This window comes from Elgaria multicarinata, chromosome 1 (genome assembly GCF_023053635.1).
Source record: "Elgaria multicarinata webbii isolate HBS135686 ecotype San Diego chromosome 1, rElgMul1.1.pri, whole genome shotgun sequence".
NCBI lineage: Eukaryota > Metazoa > Chordata > Lepidosauria > Squamata > Anguidae > Elgaria > Elgaria multicarinata.
Window position 1 is genome coordinate 38,328,754 of NC_086171.1, and position 22,054 is coordinate 38,350,807.

General features: G+C 40.1%; 1 protein-coding gene across 4 annotated transcripts in view; it reads left to right on the top strand.

Moving 5' to 3' along the window:
* The window catches only part of PRKAG2 (protein kinase AMP-activated non-catalytic subunit gamma 2), a 256,792-nt gene that overhangs the window by 221,615 nt on the left and 13,123 nt on the right, over nt 1–22,054 (top strand). For 3 of the 4 annotated variants that reach the window (XM_063126386.1, XM_063126395.1, XM_063126412.1), the window contains 6 exons: nt 2,069–2,178; nt 10,807–10,888; nt 12,474–12,532; nt 19,068–19,113; nt 20,556–20,610; nt 21,468–21,594. In XM_063126386.1, coding sequence (XP_062982456.1) covers nt 2,069–2,178; nt 10,807–10,888; nt 12,474–12,532; nt 19,068–19,113; nt 20,556–20,610; nt 21,468–21,594 — 479 coding nt within the window. The remainder of the gene's footprint in view (nt 1–2,068; nt 2,179–10,806; nt 10,889–12,473; nt 12,533–19,067; nt 19,114–20,555; nt 20,611–21,467; nt 21,595–22,054) is intronic. The other variant, XM_063126402.1, reaches the window with a different exon arrangement.

Sequence of the window (22,054 nt, forward strand, 5' to 3'; positions counted from 1 at the left end):
TCAGTGACAATAAGATTGCTTGGAATATTGTACATAGGCTAAAATGCAGTTAGGTGTACTTTGATCATGAGGGAAAGGGTGCATAAGCAACAGCACTCTCACTCTGTAAGCAATTAATGAAACTTGGATAGGCTTAGATAAATTGGACACATCGATAGGACACTCTTTAAATAAATCAATGTTAAACCGCTACATTGATTTTTAATACATTGCTTATTAGATGTTTTATGGAGGAGAGTTCTGTCAATAACTATTAGCAATGATAGCTAAATAGAACCTCCATGTTGATGGGCAGCATTCCTCTGAATACTAGATACTGGGAACAAGAAGTAGTAGACTGCTGCATTCAAGCTATGATTCAGTAATGTGGGTGCTGATCTAGAGGAATATTGGGTGACTTGTCAGTTAATCACCTGGACTATAGCAGCCTTGCGGGACTCAGCAGCTAGGTATTAAGTGGATAGGTATTAAGCATCTGGACAAGCTATATGCATTGAGAACTGGACAAGAAATACAGAAAGGGGAGTTTTTTGTATGAAAACTACCGCAGAGCAGGGAGGGAATCCAACCCTGACCTCTAGTCAGGCTAAGAAGGAGAGGCCAGTGCTATAACTGAATTCCAACTCCTGAGGCTCTTTACAACAGTTGCCTAGAAGGAAAATGAGGCATAGGAACCTGCCTTATACGAAGTCAGACCATAGGTCCATCTTGCACAGTGTGGTCGACACTGACTGTCAACAACTCTCCAGGGTTTCAGAAAAGAGCCTTGAACTGGAATCATTTGCATGCAAAGTATGCATTCTCCCACTGAGATACAGCCATGTCCCTGGGCCTGCAAACAAGATGTTATCTGGGGCAAGCTTTAAACATGCCCAGCAGTTGGATCTGGCTGACCATCACTAGAAGTAGAATGCTGGGCTAGATAGACCCTTACATTGATCCAGAAAGGTGTTTTCTTCTTGTGATGATACCCTAATAAGGCACTTTATAAAGTTTCACTTAGAGTGATGTAAATCAGCCTTGTAAATAATCCCACAACAGTTACTAACCTGTAAAAAATATTCTCCCTCCTGCAGCAGCCTGCTACATTTCTAAGCTAGGTGCGGAGGAGAAGGCTACCCTCCAGCAATAGCCCACTTGGTTGCTATGCTGGGTGCAGAGTAAGAATAGAGTGGTCCATCCCCCCTTCATTAGGCTGATCACTCACCTGCACTTCTCCTACATGTAATTCCTTCTTGCTTATGGTTACCAGACTAGTACTTAAATCGAGGTCGATGTAAACATTTGAATACTTTAGTCCAATTCGAATGGGATAAGTCTTAAGGAACAGGAAAATATTAACTCTTGTTTAACATAGTCTTACCCAAGATCTGTAGTAGTTCTGAATGGTGACTGTGTAGAAAATAAGACTTGCACCCCCTCCCACAATTTACAAGATGTATATAGGAGTACATTTTTCCCCTCTTCAAAGAAGTGGCAGCCCGTTCCCCCCAAAAAGTCAAACTCTGAGACAGTCCAAATACAACGTATTAGATATAGGGATAAATGGCTTCTCGTTAAGGATCCAGTTAAGTATAAATGTAATAACTTTGTCGTGTTGAATAGATTTTTTTTTTTACATTTGCCATGTGCGTGTGCTTTCTGATTCAATTTACAGTAGAGTAGTTTGGGTGACTGTTAGAAAAGGGATCAATAAAATCCTTAAATAGTTCAAGTGTAATGTAAATATTGTTGCCTAAAGTATATTTTGCGAAGAAGGAAGTTCAGGTGTTAGATTTCTTCTGATATAACCCTGTGTACATGTCTCCACAGTGTCAGATCAAAAACAAATATCTCCTTTTTGCAATTTCTTCGACCTTTTCACAGAAATCTCTACCTAAAAGTCGTGAGAGTAAGAAGTAATATCAGAACCTTAGTTGTCAGAAAAGAGAGGTGGGGATATATTATAAAGGAGAATTTAGAAGAAGCTTCAAATGTTCAGAATTCCACTTTGCACTTTTTAACATTAGAATAATATCCAAATAGTTTGAGTATTTTCTTACAAAAACATTTCACTGTTTTCTTACAGCTGTTGGTGAATCGGAAAGTGACATCTACATGAGATTCATGAAGTCACATAAATGTTATGACATTGTTCCAACAAGCTCAAAGCTTGTAGTTTTTGACACTACACTACAGGTGAGTTCTTATTTTTTGTGATGCCTTACGTTAGAGTTCGTTGCCCAATTGATTATATTTGTAGTAATGTAAAAGGGGTGTATGGGATTTGATTGTCCTGTGAAACAGATGACCTTATTTGCAGAACCCAATGTTGCATGTAACTTCAGACTTTTGAAATTTGCAGAGGCTTTAAAGTTGTACAAGGCGCATTCGTCCTCTTTCAATCAAGGGTTGAACATCAATTCTAATGGGCTGTAGAACCTTCCTTCTAATGGAAAATGGCTGATGACAAGACTTTCAAAGTATCTTTGTGTATTTACAGAAATATAGCTATCAAAAGTAAAATGTTCTGAAATGTTGAGCAGATAGCATAACTATCTGAAATGTTGAGCAGATAGTTATATTTTATTTGAAGAGCTATTTTTCCAAGAAACATATGTGCTTGTTACTGATAATAATCAATTTTAAATTGACCACATTGACCATAAATCAGTCTTGCTAGTTGGATACAAAATCCATCCCTTGCTTAGTGAATTGACCTCAAAAGTAATATTCATATTAAACAAGACAATGCATGTTGCTAGAGATATATCATTTTATCTTATAGTAACATGATTTTCTTGAACATAATAGTAAATAAAAACAAGCTCTTGTCTGTGTTGATAGACAAACCTTTGGATAGAATGCATTTCTATATAAATGTAAGAGATAAATTCTTAAACTGCAAAGCTATGTCTCTGAAAAGAACAAAAGCATATTGTTGTCCAATTAGCCAATGTAGTACAAACTGTTTGGGGAGTACTACAACATCCATCATTCCTGACCAGTGGGTACGGTGGCTGGGTATGATGGGACTTGTAGTCAAAACCATCTGGAAGGCGCCACATTGGGGGAGGGTGGCCTAAGGGGAAACTAGCCTTTGTGTTTTTATTTTTCCTCCCACAGAATTAAAGCCTGACACTAAAACTCTGGTTCTTACTTTTGGATAATTGATTAGTACCATGGCTAGGTTCAGCTTACATTTTTCTGATTATGCAGTAACATTCTTAAGATGCAGTCCTGTACTCCTTTACCTGAGAGTAAGTTTCCTTGAGCTCAGTGGGACTTATGTCTGAGTAGACATGCATAGGATTGCACTGTTAGTCACCAGATCAACCACATGGAACAGGTCATATGAAGAGCTATGCCATGGCACAAAATCTGCATCCACCATGTTTTCAGCAAGCAGTATTAGATTTTGTGACCAGTGCAGGCATGGAGTAAACAGAATCCATTGCATAGTTGAACCACTTCTGACAGTACAGTTCCACACTGATTCAGAGGGAGACCAAAAGTCACTGTTGAGAAATAGTGGTCGTATAACTCCACCTCAAGGAGACCAGCCACTGGAGACTAGCACGGCTTGGGGCACTGAATCGGTTCAGTGGAACAGAAGTGGTTGAAGCATAGGAAACTGCTTTACCCCAGATCAGGCTCTATTTGTCCAGCCCACTGTTGTTGACTGTGGCAGTGATTCTCCAGGTTATCTAGTAGAGGTCGTTTGTATCACCAGCAATCTTATACAGGGATTGTACCTGGAAATGTGTGAATGCAAAGCATGCCATATACCACTGAGCCATGGTGGAACAGAAGATATGATTCCAAAAGGGGAAGTCCAGGCACAATAGAACAATAAGAGCCTTCAGCGTGGTAGCCCTGCTCCTGTGGAATTCCCTGCCTCTGGAGGTCAGGCAGGCACCAACTTTGTATTCCTTTTGACACCTCCTGAAAACGTCATTATTCCAAGAAGCCTTTCCTTAATGACCCGCCATGGTTCACTGTACATTTTGCTTCTTTTAAAATCTATTTAAAGTGTTTTATTCTATTTTTATTTTATTTTATCTTGTACACTTCTCCAAATTTTTCAATAGGGAGTGGTATATAAATATTGTAAAGAAATAAAAATAAATAACCTGAAGATAAGCAAAATAATTTGCAGTTAAACCTTTTTACCTCTTACCATCTTGTTCAGAATGTGACCATGATTCATACATGAGCAGTTCTTACCATGTACACTGATGGTGCTATATAAATAAATAATAATAATAATAATACCAAAATGTGTTTGCGCTGTGGAACTCTAGGCAATAGTAATTGTGCCCCTAAAATATTAAACCAATAGCTATTCCAAAGGGAAAATGTCATTTGAGTGCTACTTGATAGTTATAAGCTTAAAAAGACACAGGACAAAAATTAAGCCTTGCGTCTGAAATGCTGCTTTTAAAAGTCAGTTACAGATAACAACAAGATTGATAAATGGGCTGCTTTTGGACAGGAGAAGGCAGCCGGAAGTGCCTTTGTGCTGTCTCCTGCTAGAATTATAACTCATCATGAAACCTGTGTGGGAACACAAGGGAGGGTGGGAATGCCTATCTCACAATGATGCAATGCCCTGAAGCAGTTAGACTGAATCTTTCTCCCTATTTTGGAAATGTTGGCGTTCTGCTGTTGAATCTCTTTGTGCTATGGATAGCAAAATAAAGTCCAGCTACTTGGCTATAGTATCTCTGCTACAGTGCTACAGGCTTCTAATAGATGCAGCCCAATCCTATTAATGTTCAGTGGGTCTTACTCATAGATAAGTGTGCATGAGAGGAAGCCAGATTCCAGCTGGACATCAGGAAAAACTTCCTGACTGTTAGAGCAGTACGACAGTGGAATCAGTTGCCTGGTGAGGTTGTGGGCTCTCCCGCACTAGAGGCCTTCAAGAGGCAGCTGGACAACCATCTGTCAGGGATGCTTTAGGGTGGATTCCTGCATTGAGCAGGGGGTTGGACTCCATGGCCTTGTAGGCCCCTTCCAACTCTGCTATTCTATTGTTCTATGATTCTATGATTGCAGCCTGAGCCAGTGGATATTAGTGTCAAGTTCTTCTATAAGAATGTGTAGTTTATAGCTTAGGAAAAGAACTAAACTAATTTTCCTAAACAGATACCTCTACAAGTGCTTTAAAAGATGGGAATTAAATCCATAATCTTAAATGAGTTACAGAAGACAATAGGTTGAAGAAACATACTAAGTTTGTGGGTCAGTCTGTTCTCCTTTGCTAGGAAATGTGTTGTGTGTGTGTGTGTTGTGCTGCAGATTATGTTGTGCTGCAGATTATGTGATCAGGCTATTGTCTGTTTGAAGTAACCAAAATATTTTGCATTTGTAACTAAGATATATAGATACTTTGTCCCCAGAATTTGTAGTGGGATGGTCTGAGGATTGATTCCACACTAGATTTAATCTGTTAACAAGGAACCCAAATGATAGGCAAGAGGCAAAAATATGGTGGCTGTTTTTGTTGTTGTGGTTCTTGTTTTTATAGAACAATTGAACCACTAATTAATTAACATTTTGCTCTGCGTATATTTATTTATTTATTTATGTATTTTTATGCCGCCATTCAGCCAAAAAAGGCTCTCATGGCGGCTTACAAAAGTATTTCTTCACAGTCCCTGCCCACAGGCTTACAATCTAAAAGACATGACACAAAAGGAAAGGGGATTGGGAGGGAGGAGGAGGAGGGGGGAAAGGAAAGCAAATTCAGGCACTACAATCTTAGTTGGAAAGTTCAGCAGTTACAGGGGACAGCAGGAGGGAGGGGGCTCTCAGTTGGAGCTGGACCCAGACACGGTGGAGAGATGCCTGGCTGCTGCTTCCTCCCTCACTGGTGGCCTCTGCAGTGACAGTTGGTAGCAGGAGGGAGGGGGCTCTCAGCTGGAGCTGGGCCCAGGCACGGTGGAGAGATGCCTGGCTGCTGCTTCCTCCCTCACTGGTGGCCTCTGCAGTGACAGTTGGTAGCAAGAGGGAGGGGGCTCTCAGCTGGAGCTGGACCCAGGCACGGTGGAGAGGTGCCCGGCTGCTGCTTCCTCCCTCACTGGTGGCCTCTGCAGAGACAGCTGACAGCAGGAGGGAGGGGGCTCTCAGCTGGAGCTGGACCCAGGCACGGTGGAGAGGTGCCTGGCTGCTGCTTCCTCCCTCACTGGTGGCCTCTGCAGAGACAGCTGACAGCAGGAGGGAGGGGGCTCTCAGCTGGAGCTGGGCCCAGGCACGGTGGAGAGATGCCTGGCTGCTGCTTCCTCCCTCACTGGTGGCCTCTGCAGTGACAGTTGGTAGCAAGAGGGAGGGGGCTCTCAGCTGGAGCTGGACCCAGGCACGGTGGAGAGGTGCCCGGCTGCTGCTTCCTCCCTCACTGGTGGCCTCTGCAGAGACAGCTGACAGCAGGAGGGAGGGGGCTCTCAGCTGGAGCTGGACCCAGGCACGGTGGAGAGGTGCCTGGCTGCTGCTTCCTCCCTCACTGGTGGCCTCTGCAGTGACAGTTGGTAGCAGGAGGGAGGGGGCTCTCAGCTGGAGCTGGACCCAGGCACGGTGGAGAGGTGCCTGGCTGCTGCTTCCTCCCTCACTGGTGGCCTCTGCAGAGACAGCTGACAGCAGGAGGGAGGGGGCTCTCAGCTGGAGCTGGACCCAGGCACGGTGGAGAGGGGCCTGGCTGCTGCTTCCTCCCTCACTGGTGGCCTCTGCAGTGACAGCAGAGTATACCGAGCATGTCATGACAACCCATGGGTTACTCAACCATGGGTTGACAGGGATGAGTGGGAGCAATCAAATGTGCAGCATGGAAAAACTGCAGCCTCCATGGGTTAACTCTGCGTTGTTTAACCCCTGAACAACCCAGAGTGTCTGGGTTCGGATGACATCCTTACAAACTACAAACGGGTTGTTAATAGAAAGCGGAAGTGGCAAGCATGACATAGAAAGCACACTCATTCACTCCCACTAGATTTCAGCAATTCATGAGTGAAATAACCCACAGGTCACTGTTACATGTGAACCAGGTCATAGTGTAACTTACAAATTCAGCCTGTGTAAAGTACTTAATGAATACCAGTGCTATATTGGAATAGCTCAAATATGTCCACAAGTCATTAGTTACTTGTGCAAGGGAAGGTTTTGCATTGCTTAATGACCCAAGACTGAGAACAGAATAGTAATCCTTTTTGTGGTGCAGTTTTTCTTACTCTTGCTCTCTATTTGCAATAGTGAGTTAACCACTTACTCCCTAGTAACTTTAAGATTGCAACCTCAGTTATCCAAGATAAGTAAGGCTATTACAAAAGAGCTGAGGGTTTTGGTTGCAATTTTGGTACCCAAGAAAGTATAAAAACAACTATATGTGGACAAATAAATCAGATTATTGAAAAAGGGGTAGAAACTCAATCCATGGATAAAGTAAAAATGAAAAGTGTGGGGCAAAGATGTTTGGTTTGGAATTCTGAGTGTATTAACCTATGATAAAAGTATCTTAGGAATTCTGTATTTTGGGAAGGGAGAATATGTGGGTAGACACTTTAAAAACTCAGTTCTTCTGAGCCTGAAGGATAAATGACATAGGTCTAAATGGATAGGGTATAAATTAAGGCTATCAGTGTAAATGACAATGGTAAGGTGTGTATTTAAATAATGAGCCTGTTCAGACAACACAGTGTATCATAGTTAGGCTGCTAACCCTTTTGCAGTAAATGACCATGTTTAAACCGTGGATATGTAGCCACCATGGTTAGGAATGGCTCACATAACATGCTAATTCATGGTTCATATGATACACTATGCCATAATGTTTAGCTCAAAGTGCTTAACCACTGTGGCTTAGCGTGTCTTCTGAACAGAGAGCCTTACAACATTGAGAAGCAAATGACTTTTATATCAAAAATATTTTTCAGGATGTGGATAGAAATGCATTATGTTGAACAATCCTTTAATACAGTAACGACATATATTTCTGAATTAAAATAAAAAGTAAGAGAAACTGTATTGACACATACTACTAAAATATTCCATCCCTAGTATATGGCTTTGATCATTTATTATAGTGTAGGAAACCTATAGTAAAATTATTAAAAATTATTGTAAAGCGCCACAATACCAGAAATGGTGAGGTGGCGTTATAAAAATGCTTTAAATAAATAAATAAATAAAAAATATTATTAATAATATTAATATTAATATTTTGTTACCTGCCTCTCCCTCTTGATGGAGGCATGGTACAACACAAATGCAAACACCATAAAATACATATAATTGATTAAAACATTTAGAACTAATACATTATTAAAAGCAGCACATTATTAGAAGGCATCTTAAAACAACTGTGGTGCAAACGGGAAGAAATTCCTAGAGTGTAATTCTTCAAAGATATCTGGTGTCTGCTTTTTAATTGTCATTGTGTCCTGTCAGCAGTCTCACTGACCATAAGAGTAATTGGTGCATGTTGTTTTGTACAGTCACATCTTTGAGTTATTGATCCCGGTTCTGACTCTGTTCTGCAAAGACTTGTCTAGCAGGTTATATTTACATGCTGCATTCTGACTGCAGTTAATAGAGCTGCTGGCTATGTAAAGTTGAACATTACTGTAAGGCCTTTTATTTAATTTAAGCCTTCATGTAGCATCTGATGAACAGAGCAGGAATTTGAGGGGGATAATTTTCATTGCACTTCTAAACATAAGAATAGCCATGCTGAATCAGACCAAGAGTCCATCTAGTCCAGCATTGGGTTCACACAATGACTGGGTCCAGACAACATGACAACCAATGGTGGGTTAAATAGTCAATGGTGGGTTTTAATAATCAGTGGTGGGTTATTGTATGATCTGTCGGGACTTCTTCACAGCACGGTTGGTTATTCAGCCAAAATAATGAATGCAAATAACCAACACTGATTATTTAGTTGATTATTTGAACAACTGTTGGTTATCGTGTCGTGTGTAGGACACCATTGACTATTTCGTTGCACACAGGTGGTTATTTTCAGTGACTACAGAGTGACCAAAGCGGCGGCGGCCACTGTAGTCCAGCCAGCAGAACTCTCAGTGGCTGATGGGATACCAGTGAGAGGACTGAGTGGTAGAGAGAGGGTGGGGGGAATGTGTTAATCAAACCTACCGTTAACAGTCCACTCGACTCTGGCCTTAATCCACACCATGGTTGATTATAATCATGTCATGTGGGGCGTACCTCCTCGATAATCAACCATGAAGTTAACTATTAACCCACCATTGACTATTGTGTTGTCTGAACGTAGCCAGTGGCTAACCAGCTGCCTGTGGGAAGCCCATAAGTAAGATATTAGTGCAGTAGCACCATCCTGCTTGAGTTCCTCAGTGTACATAGGCATGCTGACTCTTGATACTGGAAGTAGTATATAGCCATCCTGACTAGTAACCTTATCCTTCATGAAGTTGTATAATCCCTTTTAAAGCCAGTGCCCATCACTGTATTTTATGGTGAAAGCTACAAGCGGAATCGCAATGGACTATTTACACTTCAGTGGTCTAGCTCTTGTGCGTGTGTGCGCACGCATCTTGCTATATTACACCAGACAGTGGATGTGTTCTCCCCTTTCCCCACCCCCTTTGATCACACCACATACTCCTTTCTCTTGACATTTTGAAATGGGTACTTCTCAGCGCCATCTTTATACCCTGTTAGAGCACGTGTGTGTGTGCAGTTAGTTTTTCTGAAGCAATGCAATTACAAAAAAATTAAATGTTTTTAAAAGAGTATCTGCAGCACAGGGCTTCTGAGCAAACATGGTTACAAATCAGCCTGTAAGTCTCACCTGTTTAACTTGAGAAAATGTGATCTCTTATCTCGTCAGTTCCACAATCTGATCGAATCAGACATCATAATAGACTCAGTTTTACAATGCAATCTAGTCAATTTGACAACCTGGCATTATTTTCTGTACCTGTTAGAAGGCTCAGAAACCTGAAACACAGTAAGCAGTTGAGAAAACAAGACACTTCTCAGCTTGCCTTCCACTTTTCCAGGGACAGTTCCTCTCACTGTGCTTCAATCGTGCATTTTTCTATCCACGTCTGCAAAGAGATTGCAATGGTAGTCTGCTCTTTCCTTTCTTAACGGATTTTCTACATTAAGAGAAAAGATGGAAGAAGCAGTGGAAAAATGTGGGAGCATTACAACTGGATGATGTTAGGAACCTCCGTGAAATTGCATGGATGAGGCATGGTAATTTCACATTAAAAGCCTTAGCTGAAAGCACCCAAAATATAGGGTCAACAACCATATAATTCTGTAAAAAATTAAAGATGTAGCACACAAATTCCCGCATTCAAAAGTATCATTTCATGTTTTAAATGTATATTTCTCTTGAACATTAATTGTACTCCTTAAAATATCTTACTGGCTTTGAGTGAATGATGATAAATGAATGATGATAAACAAAGCTTATATTAAAAGTAGCTGAGCTTGTCTGAAAAAAATTAGTTGGAGTATGATGCAGGTCTATTATAAAATAAAGAACTGATTTCTATATCCTTGAATCTTGGAAAGCTGACAAGAGGAGCCAAAAAAATACAATTTTCCATTCTTTTCAGACATATAATTGTAATGTCAATTTGATGGAATAAGTGAAATATGAGATAGGAGGTCTTGATGCTTCAGTGTGCTTGTTTGTTTCCCCCCCTTTAATTCATCCATGCCCTTGTGTACTAATCAAGCGCAGAATTTTAGCCAGGCCATAGCATGACTTTTAAAAATAAGCAACATGGTTCTTGGCATCACCCTTTTAATTGCTGCATTATTGTTTCTCTCTTTCAGGTAAAGAAGGCTTTCTTTGCCTTGGTGGCAAATGGTGTTCGTGCAGCTCCACTGTGGGAGAGTAAAAAACAAAGCTTTGTAGGTAGGACAATATTTATTAGTATAGAATTTTGGGGTAAAGATATAACTCCATGGTACAGTAGAATGGGATATAGTATTTTTTGCTTTCTGCAACCCTTCAGTTATTTATTTTCTATTCAAGAAATATGGCTTAGATCTGGTTCAGATGTAATGGGAAACTGAGGTTTCTGGCTATGTGAACAAGCCCCAATGACCCCTGGCTTGTACACGTACCCCTGTCCTCCTCTTTTATGCCAGTTGGGAGGAGATTGGGAGCAGTTCTGTATGATGTCTGAATTCAGGGGATCTATGCTTTGTTGAAACTCTAGTTGTGGAGAACAAACCTATATGACACTGTGGTTTCAGATCCTGGTTTATTCACTAAGTAGAGTTTAAACAAACCACAGCTCCCCAAGTTCAGATATCCTTGGAAGTTATGATTTCTTTAGAAATAGAAGCTTCCTAATCTCCTTCCAGGAAAGGGTGAGTTTGCAATTGAAGGCTCACCACGGATCATTTATATAACAGGAAATGTACATTGATGGTGCTATATAAATAATAATAAAATAATAATAATAATAAATCATGGTCATCCATCTGCAGTAGATCCTAAAAGGCAGAGCTGGAAAAATATTTCAAATACCAGGGAGCCCCAGCATCATTGTTTTAGGACCCAATCCTGCAAAGAGTTGAAAAGAGATTCTTGGGTACAGCAGTAGTTTGGGTGCTTGGGAATTATGTTTGCCATAATATAAGCAATTTCCATTACATGCGAAGTCCCTTTAGCTTTATTTTAAAACCCAACTTGATTTCCTTGCTTCCATGATAAATATGCAAAATCATTTGTTAACAAGATATAATATGCTGCTGCTATATCTGACTGGCTTTTATGGGACTCTGTGGCTTGGCTGTTTCCATTCTCTCTTTAACCTGGGGGCCCTCCAGGTCTCTGTTTCTTGAAAAATATTTCGGATTAAAGCACTCTCTTGTGTATATACCAGTGGACTAGTAATAAAATATATTCCCTGGGCTTATGTTTTGCTTCTCTCATGTGTAAATTCATGGAATTGCATACCTAAGAAAAGGGTACAGATGCGATTTTTAAAATAATAAATGCTCTATCACTGAGCTATGGCCTCTCCTTTGCAGTCTTAGAGGCTATTCCTGTGGAATGCGAAATCATAATCTGGCCCTATGAGAACAAACCCTAGATTTCCAAAATATCTGGAGGGCACCAGGATGGGGAAGGCTATTCTATCAACTCTTACAAATTGGGCTGTACTATTTAAGAAGTTAAAAACCTATTGGTTAACTGAGGCCTAATCTATACCAAGCTGGATATTGTACTATGAAAGTGGTATATAATAGGCAGGAGCCACACCAAGCAGGATATAACACTATGAAAGCGGTATGTGTCAATGGGTCCCAACAGTTGTCAGTGCACTTCAATAGCACTATAAAGCAGTAGTATAGCTCCTGCCTTTTATATACCACTTTTATACCACTTTCATAGTGCAATATCCTGCTTGGTGTAGATTAGGCTTGAGTGTAAATAAGACATGTTCTAAAACTCAAATGAGAAATGCTTTCCCTTTGTCTTTTTGCAGGAATGTTAACTATTACCGATTTCATTAATATACTGCATAGATACTATAAGTCTCCAATGGTAGGTATCACCTCATAATTGAAACTATTTTTGTCAAAACAGCATGCCTAAAATAAAAGCATTGCTGTAACACATTTAATGGTTGAAATTGGGTGGGTGGTGAAAGAACACTGCCTTTTGAAAAAGACAGTTCAATTCTTAGATTCTGGATTGATACATAAAAGATTGAGGCTCTCTGCTTTTCTGTACACCACCTGTGCAAAAAGTGAAATTTTATTTTATATTACAATTAGTTATTCTGTGACCTAATTGCCCATCTTTGGGGTGAGGAATAAAGAGAGATACTCTATTCCTGACTGTGTGGGGGTGGAAGGTGGGATGGCTAGGTTCACTATGGCATTCCCAAGTCAATATAAAAAGCAGAAATTACATGAATGTAACCAAGCATGTATGGAAAACATGCACAATGGAAAACAGCCACTTGGGTATACATAGAATGAGTGTTGAACCTGGACTGAAGGTTCAAAGTTTGTCTTAACTATAAAAATAACTGGATGACCTTGGGCCACTATCTCTCACCATAGTCTAGCTGTTGTAAGGATAAAATGTGCCAACCCATCTTAATATGCTTAGAGCAAGGATGGGCAATTGAAGGAGGTTTGGGGGTCATTTTTGCCTTCCCCCCCCCGTATGCTGCAGTCCCCCTCCCCCATGACATCAAAAACAAGTTGTTTTAAATTTAAAAGATTGTGTGCCTAGCAGCTAGACCAAGCTAATTGTTTACAAACTAATTTTGATCCTTCGGGTGCACCACGGTTACTACTGGCTCCTTTTTAACTTAGTTAGGGGGTGGCCGGGGGCACATACAGACCACGTTTTGCCCACACATGGTGGGATCAAATATATGTGTTTAGGATAACATTTATGCTGCAAATCCAGCCTGAAATGGATGTTTATTTGAACACAAAAGTGGTATTTCAAAATGCCAGTTGTTCGAGTTTGAACCTCTTCCTCCTTACATACAATGTTCAAATATGTGTGCATTAATGTTTGTTGGTAAGTTCCACCTCTCTCTTCAGTCAAGCTCCTAGCATCTTGTTGGAACCAAATAAATTAATAGTGTTTCAAATTACCCTTTGCTCCTTGTTTTTTAAGGGAATAATTTTCTCTGTTAATTTCTCAGTAAATAACTTGAGTTGTGTGGGGATAAATAACTAAACATGTGATAGTTTAATCTGATCTGCTATTTGTATTTCTTCGTGGTCTCGGTCATTCACACATCTGGGGCTCTGCGCCTGTGCGAAGCCTCATTCGGGAAACTTCCATAGCTGAGGCGTTTGGGGCGGGAACCGCTCCCCCACTGTGTACTGCGCATGCCTGAAAGGGTTCTCGCCCATTCCCCTTAGTTCTCTTTCGACCGCCATCGTGGCAGCATCGTTCGGGAGCTTCTACGTTATTTTTGAGAAATTCTTATTAGAGGCATTTTTCTACTTTCTCATTGTTTCCGAGGTGTTTTGTTTCTTTTTCACCTGTTAGTTTTTTCGCTGTTTCTAAAGGTGGACACAGAGACAAGTGGAACAGATGTGTTATGCTACTCTGCCTGCCAGTAGTAACCCAATTTCATATATAAGAATAGGCTGAAATCTAGTTAGGCCTGCCAATCTTTAACACAGACATTTCCTGCTATTGGCTGTGTTGTTATGGTGTCATGAAATGTTCACAAACATCTCAAGTGCTTACTGGGGCAACCTTAAGCTCTGAATATTGACAAACTAATACAGCTTCTGTGAGAAAACTAAGAGGTCAGCTTGGCTTTGAAAATCCTTGTACAGGGATTTATTGATAGGAAGAGCTGTCTAATCAAGCAGGGAGGCTGAAGCCTGGGATACTGAGTGAGGAGGGCCCAGGAAGTAGACAAGCCTAGGGATGGGGATCCAGAAACATGGTAACTGAGGAAGGGGGATAAATTAGTAGCCTGAGAAGCAAAAGATGTGTGGAAACCATGTGTGGAGGTGTTAGGAAGTTGGAAAAGGAGGGGCCAGTTTAGGGTTTCCAAAACTTAAAATAAAAACATTTTGCCACTTGGCAATAAGGCTAAGTGGCAATACCTGGCTAGTTAAGAAACAGAAACCATTAAAAAATGTTCTAATAAGAATGGTTGTTGCAAGTGCCTACATCCCCTGCTATTTAGCAATAGCATCTCTACTTACTAGCTCCCACAAATCAATACACTCCAGTATAATTGTGCAATGATCAAAAGTAGGAAATAGTCTTCAACTGTGAGTCAAGCTCTAGTTTGCTACCTGTGGTATATGCATTTATACGGTTCAAGAATTCAGATGGTAGGAAATTCCGCAAGCACTTTCTCTGTCACTCATTGTCACTTGCACCTATGCAGTTTGTCATTGAATCAGGCCCGGCTGCCTTCTGTTGTATTGTGCTTGCCAGGCTGAGTGGTGTGCTCCTCTGCTCCTCTTCTTGATCCTCGGTGAGTGCCAACTTGAGTGGGCCAACAAACAAGGCAGACAGGCAGCCTCCCTAGCTATGGTGGGCTAATGTTAGTGGGCTTGCTATGCCTTGAAAATGGGAGTGATGTTTGGTAAGCTCAGCCAGCTGGTGCAGCTCCTTGCTGCATGCCTGTTTTCCTCCCTCTGTCTGTGACCGCCAGGTAATAGGATATGAGGTTGCTGTTACTCTGAGCAACTTGGAGCGAGACAGACTTCTCTCACTGTATTACACAAGGCTAATTTTGCCAGAAGTGCACGTCGTTGCCTCTACCTGCCCAGTATACTTGAATGCACAATGCACACATATACAAAACAAACACAAAGTTTTAAATGGGGATGGGAAGATTTGATGGGGCATGCAAACTGGCTTTCTGTTGTCTTGTCTGGTAACTGGGTGTCCTCCTGTCTCAAAGCTGGCCAAGTTCAACAAAAGAGTGGTTTTGTGTTTTGGAGCTCAGGCCCCATCTCTGCCTTCTTTTGTCTCAACAATTTGTTGTCCGGGAAATGAATATTGTGATCAGCCATGTCTATCATGGTAGCCATTCTTTTAAATGGCATGCCCCGTGAAAGTGCCCACAGTACTATCAAAATTCCAAATGTCCCCCCACTGACTCAAAACAGCTGGAGACCCCTGTCTGTGTTTTGTCTGCACCAATCTGGAATGCAGGAGGGGACTTCCTTGAATTGAATGCTCTTCCATCCTCAAAATATCCTAACAGAGAAAGCTAGATGTTGGGCAGAAGGACTATGTAGAAGTAATTTTGTGGATGGAGGAGCATTCAGTTGTGTGAGCCAGCAATAGCTGAAGTTTACTATCATGGTCAGAATAAGATCAGTCATACATCTGTTAATAATGGCTGTCACCTTCAGAGTAGAACTAGCTTATCCATTTATGATGTGATGATGAAGCAGTTTTACCCTGTCTAAAAGCAACTACTGATAGTGAGTGATTCGTTGGATCTCACCCATAGAGGAACTTCTAGTGTTCAACAATACTAGTTTCTTACTTGTAAGATTGCTCACAAGTTGATTCTTTTTACCCCAGTTGTTGTTCAATACTCTGTATTTAGTTTCTTCATCTAGAGAATGCATGTCATTAGTAATCTTCCACTTGATTAGCAACATCAGCAAATCATTTGATACTAAATGTTGCCTTTGTTTTAAAAGGAATAGCAGCAATGAGATTAATTTTATTTGAATAGTGCTCTTCAGATGAAAAAGCTACTCCCTAAAGTACCTATTAACTCTGCTGGGCTCTAAGCAAGATCCTTTATTTTTGCACAAATTCACATCAACCATTTAATGTGAAGAAAATGAATAGCCTTGCTCAGAGTCAGCTACTAAAACCATGAATTCACTAAGTAGTTTTAATGAATTCCATGATGGAATTAATCATGGTGAAAATAGAATTAATTGACTCAGTTCAAACAATCCTCCATACTATGGCTGGAGGATCAGGAATATTCTGAAGACTTGTGAACCTTCTCCCCCTCCCCTTTCTCACTTGCTAATTTCCCTTTTCCTTTCCCATTTTCTAGTTTTTTCCCATATGAATTTAGTAAATTATGATTAAATGAAATGAGGTAATGATGGAGGGAATTGATACACAAGTAGTAACACATTAGCCTCTAGCATGTTGTAGATCAACAGAATGGGCCATTCTTTTGACATGATTTGAGATCAAATGTAATCTTGTAAATTTAAAGTTTACAATAGTACTGTATCTTCCAGCATCTTTGAAATAGAAATCATAGGTTTTGATGATCAGACTGGTGTATGTGGAACTCTAGCTCTCTGCTAAGTATGGCTTTCAAATGGACAGTCATCCCCAAGAATTCATGCAGATTCACTTGTTCACTCTCCTCACCTCTCCAGCATAATATCCGCCTTCCTTTCCCGGTATTAATGTTGGTTTCATGCTAAACGTGAATTCATAATCCAGGTTTGCAAATGGCCTTCTTCAAACTTTTGCTGAAACTTTCATTTTCAAGGGAACCCTAGCTTGCATGGTTGCAATAAAGCTGGTTGGTGCCAAGAAGTGGATAGGAGGACTTACCTGGAGAGGGAAGGAAAGGGAGTACCATTCATGAGTCTGGCTCCTAATTTGCAAACCATGGTTTGTAGGAAGCCTAGAGTGTTACATCTGCATTGGGCCATTATGAGCTTCAAAGCCTTCGAAGCTCATAATGGATTTATACAGCAATGAAATCCAGCGGTATTAATTCTATTAGAGTTGCATATGTTCCAAAAGCTTACAGATGTTTTCCATATTTGCTGCTGTGTATGGATTCCATTTCTTTTTTTAGTTCATTATAACGAAAGCTAGAGTTTATATTTTGCCTTAGAGCACCATACACCCATGCCAAGTGATTTGTGCATAAAGATCAAGATTTTTTTCCATTGCTACAAACATTCCAGTCGTTACTCAAAGAATTACAGTTGCAACAATGCCAGCAAGTCAAACTATATACCCAAATTGGTACATAGTTTAAAGGGTGCTGCAAAGATTCAGCCCCTTTTAAAGAAGGTTTCTAATTTCTTCAGCTAGACAGAGAAACTGAAATATGTCTCTTGCTCTTGTGGTTTGCATCGTGTCAGGACAGCAGTTAGTAGTTTTAGAGCCCAGTTTAAAAGATAAACATTCAAGAGCCAGATCTGTTAAACCTCAACCCTCCAATTCCACAAATCCTGTATGGGAATGGCATGGAAATATACTGAATCCCTAACAATTGCATACCAGACTCTCCAGTGTGTTCCCCCCCCAATTATCTCTTAAGTCTAGTGTCATGTAGTCCTGAATTTAGTGTAGTAACTTCATGCCGGAGTGAGGATGGCATATTAGATCTGTATAGGTGGGATTGTGCAGAATAAGTATGCAGATATATGGCCCTGAAGGGGATCAGGGGATTGACACATGATCATTGCAGAAGGGGGTGGGGGTTGTGTCACACACAAGTGTGCGAGTGCACATAATGTTAAGCCAGTACAACTGCAGTGAAGATGGAGCTTCTGTGACATCCCGACATACTGCCAATAGGCATTTACCACAAGCTCCTTTTCCTCGCTCGCTCTCACTTCCCTTTCCTTTGTTGGTTAGTGTTAATTGTGGGGCAGCATTATGTCTGCATTAGTATTGATCATAGTTAGCTCTGAAACCAAAACTCAAAGCTGGATTGCTAAACTTGGTTAGTTCTGTTGCAGACATAATACTGCACTATAGGTAACACTAAACTGGGAGGATAAGGGGAAATTTGTGTGATCAAGGATCGGGGGGAAGTATTCAAGTTTGTGGAATGTTCTGGATCTCGTAACTATGGTCAGATGATTAGCATTATGCCTGCATCAGGCTAGGATGACAGGCGTTTGTTTGCAAGTGGCATTTTCTAATACTCTTAAAGAAAGTGTTTTGTAAAGCATGCATCAGGCTTCCAATAACTACAAAGCTATGAGGGGGAACAGGTGGGTTGGCTGCTGATCAATTTCTGATGTACTCTACAGAAGAAAATGGACCTTGCAAAAGCACAAACGTTTGGGCATGATTTTCTTTTTGACAGCTGAATAATGGTGATATGTTTTGTTCCTGGTTACTACTTAAGAGCAAACTCACTGGGTTTTTAAATTATAGCTATGATCTGCATGAACAAGCTCTTTTGTGTCTACCACTTCTCAGAGGTGTAATCAATGTAGAAAAATAAAATTTGATTTTCAAAACATGGAGATCAGACATTTGATCTTCCTAGATATGGCATTAGGAATTGGTATTCTTTTTCCTTTCAGCCTCAGTTCCTACTTAATGTACCATATTTGCAACGTAGCCTATGGAGATGACGCAGATCGGAATGCAATTGCATTTGGAATCTAGAACCCATTGTGCAGGGGATCTGTATGTTCACCTGGGGTTTCGGTCTCATTTCTAATTTGACAGCTTCTCTAACTACATTTTAAAATCACCCACATTACAATAAATAAGGATTGCTCATGAACCCTGTCTAAACATTCTTATGTAAAGGCAGATCCTCTTTATTTCATTGGATATAGTAAATATATGTGCTAAAAGATTAGAGCTTTAGCCTTTTTCTCCTTTGCAGGTACAAATCTATGAATTAGAGGAACACAAGATTGAAACATGGAGGGGTAAGTACTATTTATAAACTACTTCGTAAGAAATGTGATCCACAAAACTTGTTGTGCAGCACTGTGTCATGCTGTTGCCCTTCTTGTTCCTTTAGCCTGAGAAGCCAGATATTCCTGGGACCTGCCCAGCCCATTAGGTGTGATTGTTGGAAGATGTTCCAACTGCTCATACTTGGGAACCACAAACCTTGGGACATCCTGTTCCAGGCTGGGAGCTGAGACTGCTTTGGCCAGTCATAGCAGCATTGGGGTGGTTGATGGGGTTTGTGGGGTTCAGCTGCCTGCGTTGGTGCTGGAAAGGGTCACATTGGTGTGGCAGTTCAGAGTTTTATGGATCACTCCCTATAGATATAAAGAAGCTTTCCTGGAGGAAACTTGTGTGAAAAGAAGTTTATTCTCCATCTAATTGCATGCTGAACCTCTAAAGAAGTTTTATAAGTGTGAGTGTTATTTCCACTTAATCCTCCATTCCCTCTTAAATTTATATTCTTACTCATATTTTTGATGCAGTGACTCCCTCCAGTAAAAAAAAAAGCTCAAGTCCCTTGCAAGTCCATGGGATATGAGCACCATCATAGAAACAGCTGTATTTGGATCGATCTTTGTTAATAAAAGTTTTGTAATGTTATTCACCTTTTTTCAGTTTTAAAAAACAAAACCTAAGAAACATTGGCCTACAATGATGAAACAGATCAAGATTTGTGCGGTGCAGTGTATGATATGAGCTATTAAGCTTTGGAAAAGTAGAAAATACCAATTGCATTTCTTGAAAGGAGTGCCATTTAAAGTTGTTTTGTTATATTTTGCAAAATTAAATCCCTAAAATTCTGAAGAGATTAGCACTGCTGAAATTAAGGCAGACCAAAATGCCCTTTGCCTCTGCTTGCCCACCCCCCCTTACCAGGTCATTTCTCAGGAAACAATGATTAGATGAAAGTGCTAAAAATCTGTCAGAATATTTTCATTATGAAGAGGTGTCCTCACAGCATGCAATGAATCACAGAAAAAGTTGGAAGTCCCTTCATGCTTGCAGGCCCATTTTAAGACAACGTTGCCCTTTTGAATTGTGTTTACTTCAGTAATTTGAACACTTCTCTAAAATATCCTGTGTATAACCTTGATGGACTGCCCTTTTTTATTGTTAAAGTTATAATGTGCATGATTATACTGACCTCTAGTGGCTACTCTCCTGAACCATGTCGTTTTTTTAATTTGGAAACCTCTAAGCAACACTTTCATTGTGCGGTGCTCACTGCAAGGGTAACATGGTTGAAACCAGTTTTTTCTCCCCTTCTCCAATTGCGACTATTTAATCATATTGGTATTAAAATGTCAAGGGATGCCCATTTCCTTACAGCAAAGATGTTATTCTTATAAAATATTTGGTGGTGGTGGTAGTTACTGATTTATGAAAGCGTTGACTATGGTTTTTAATTATACAGAGCTTTATTTACAAGAAACCTTTAAGCCTTTAGTGAATATTTCACCAGATGCAAGGCAAGTTGTGCTTTTCTCTTTTTGACTTGTTTTAATGTAAATAGTTTTAAAGCATTCATCACAAAATTCTAAAGGATTACTTAAAACTGATGTCACATGTGTTAGAACTTGTTCTTCTTCTCACCTCATGAGAATCTTTAAAGCTTGTCTTAGAAGAAATTTTCCAAAAAAGAATTTCTCATTTCTTAATCACACAGGAAATATTGAGTGTATGACTGCCATGAATTTTCTTTTCTGCCATCCCTGCTTCAGTTCACATGTGTTTATATATTGATGACTTGTTAGTGTAGCTTATATAATGAAGTTCATTTGGCCATTTATGTATTTGTTTAGTTTTTACATTTATATATCTCCTTTCTTCCATCATGGAGCTCAAGGTGATGGAAGGTGGTCTCTCGTCCAAGCACTGACCACACTCAAACCTGCTTAGTTTCAAGTCAGCACTGAGTCATGTAGCAAGAAAGCTGCTGCTATTATTATTATTATTATTATTATTATTATTATTATTGCCTTGCTAATCTTCAGGTCATTGTAACTATAATATTCTCATCTTCTCCCCCCGCTCCAAATACCAAAATGTATTTTTTCTCTCTTAGAACTTTTCTACTTTTGTTTTGGCTAATACATTTTGATATAATATTGATATTAAACCATGGTGTGGCTTGTCTAACTGTGAAATGGCTGGCTCAGGCATGCTGGGAGTTGTAGGACTTTTTTTGTTTGTTTAAACATAGGATTACACCATTAAACAGTTCGGCCCTATGTAGCTTTTGGGGAGTGGAAGGGAAGAAGTGTTTATATATATATATATATATCACAGTAAAATATACTAATAGTTCCAATAACTTCCTCTGCAGCCTTTTTGATGCTGTATATTCACTGATCAAAAACAAAATCCACAGATTGCCAGTTATTGACCCTGTGAGTGGAAATGCACTTTATATACTTACTCATAAAAGAATACTCAAGTTTCTCCAGCTTTTTGTAAGTAAATTAATCATTTACTTCTGCTACTGCTTTATCCTACATTAAACAAATCTTTACTGTTAATATAATGTCTGTTTATAAACAACTGTTTCCTAAGTTTTCTTCATTCAAAATCACTTTTCTTGGTACAGAAAAGAACCAAAAAGACTTTCCCATTGCCTCTTTTCATATAGTTGGTAGCTGATACTTACTGTACACTTAATTATTGTGCTATTCCCATCTATGGTAACCATGCAGAAAGTGTTTTAATTAGTAGATTTGTGCAACCAGGTATTCCCTAAAAAGAGATTGAAAATCATCCAGTTGCTTTTGCAAGTGAACACTTAAGCACCTTGTCATGTGTGTGCAGCATGGGGGAGAGACTGATTTCTGGGCCAGCTTAAGCTCTTTTTCTGCCACATGAGGGAGAAGCACCCTCCCTGCTTTCTCCCCACAGTTGGGTAGCCTAGCAGGCCTC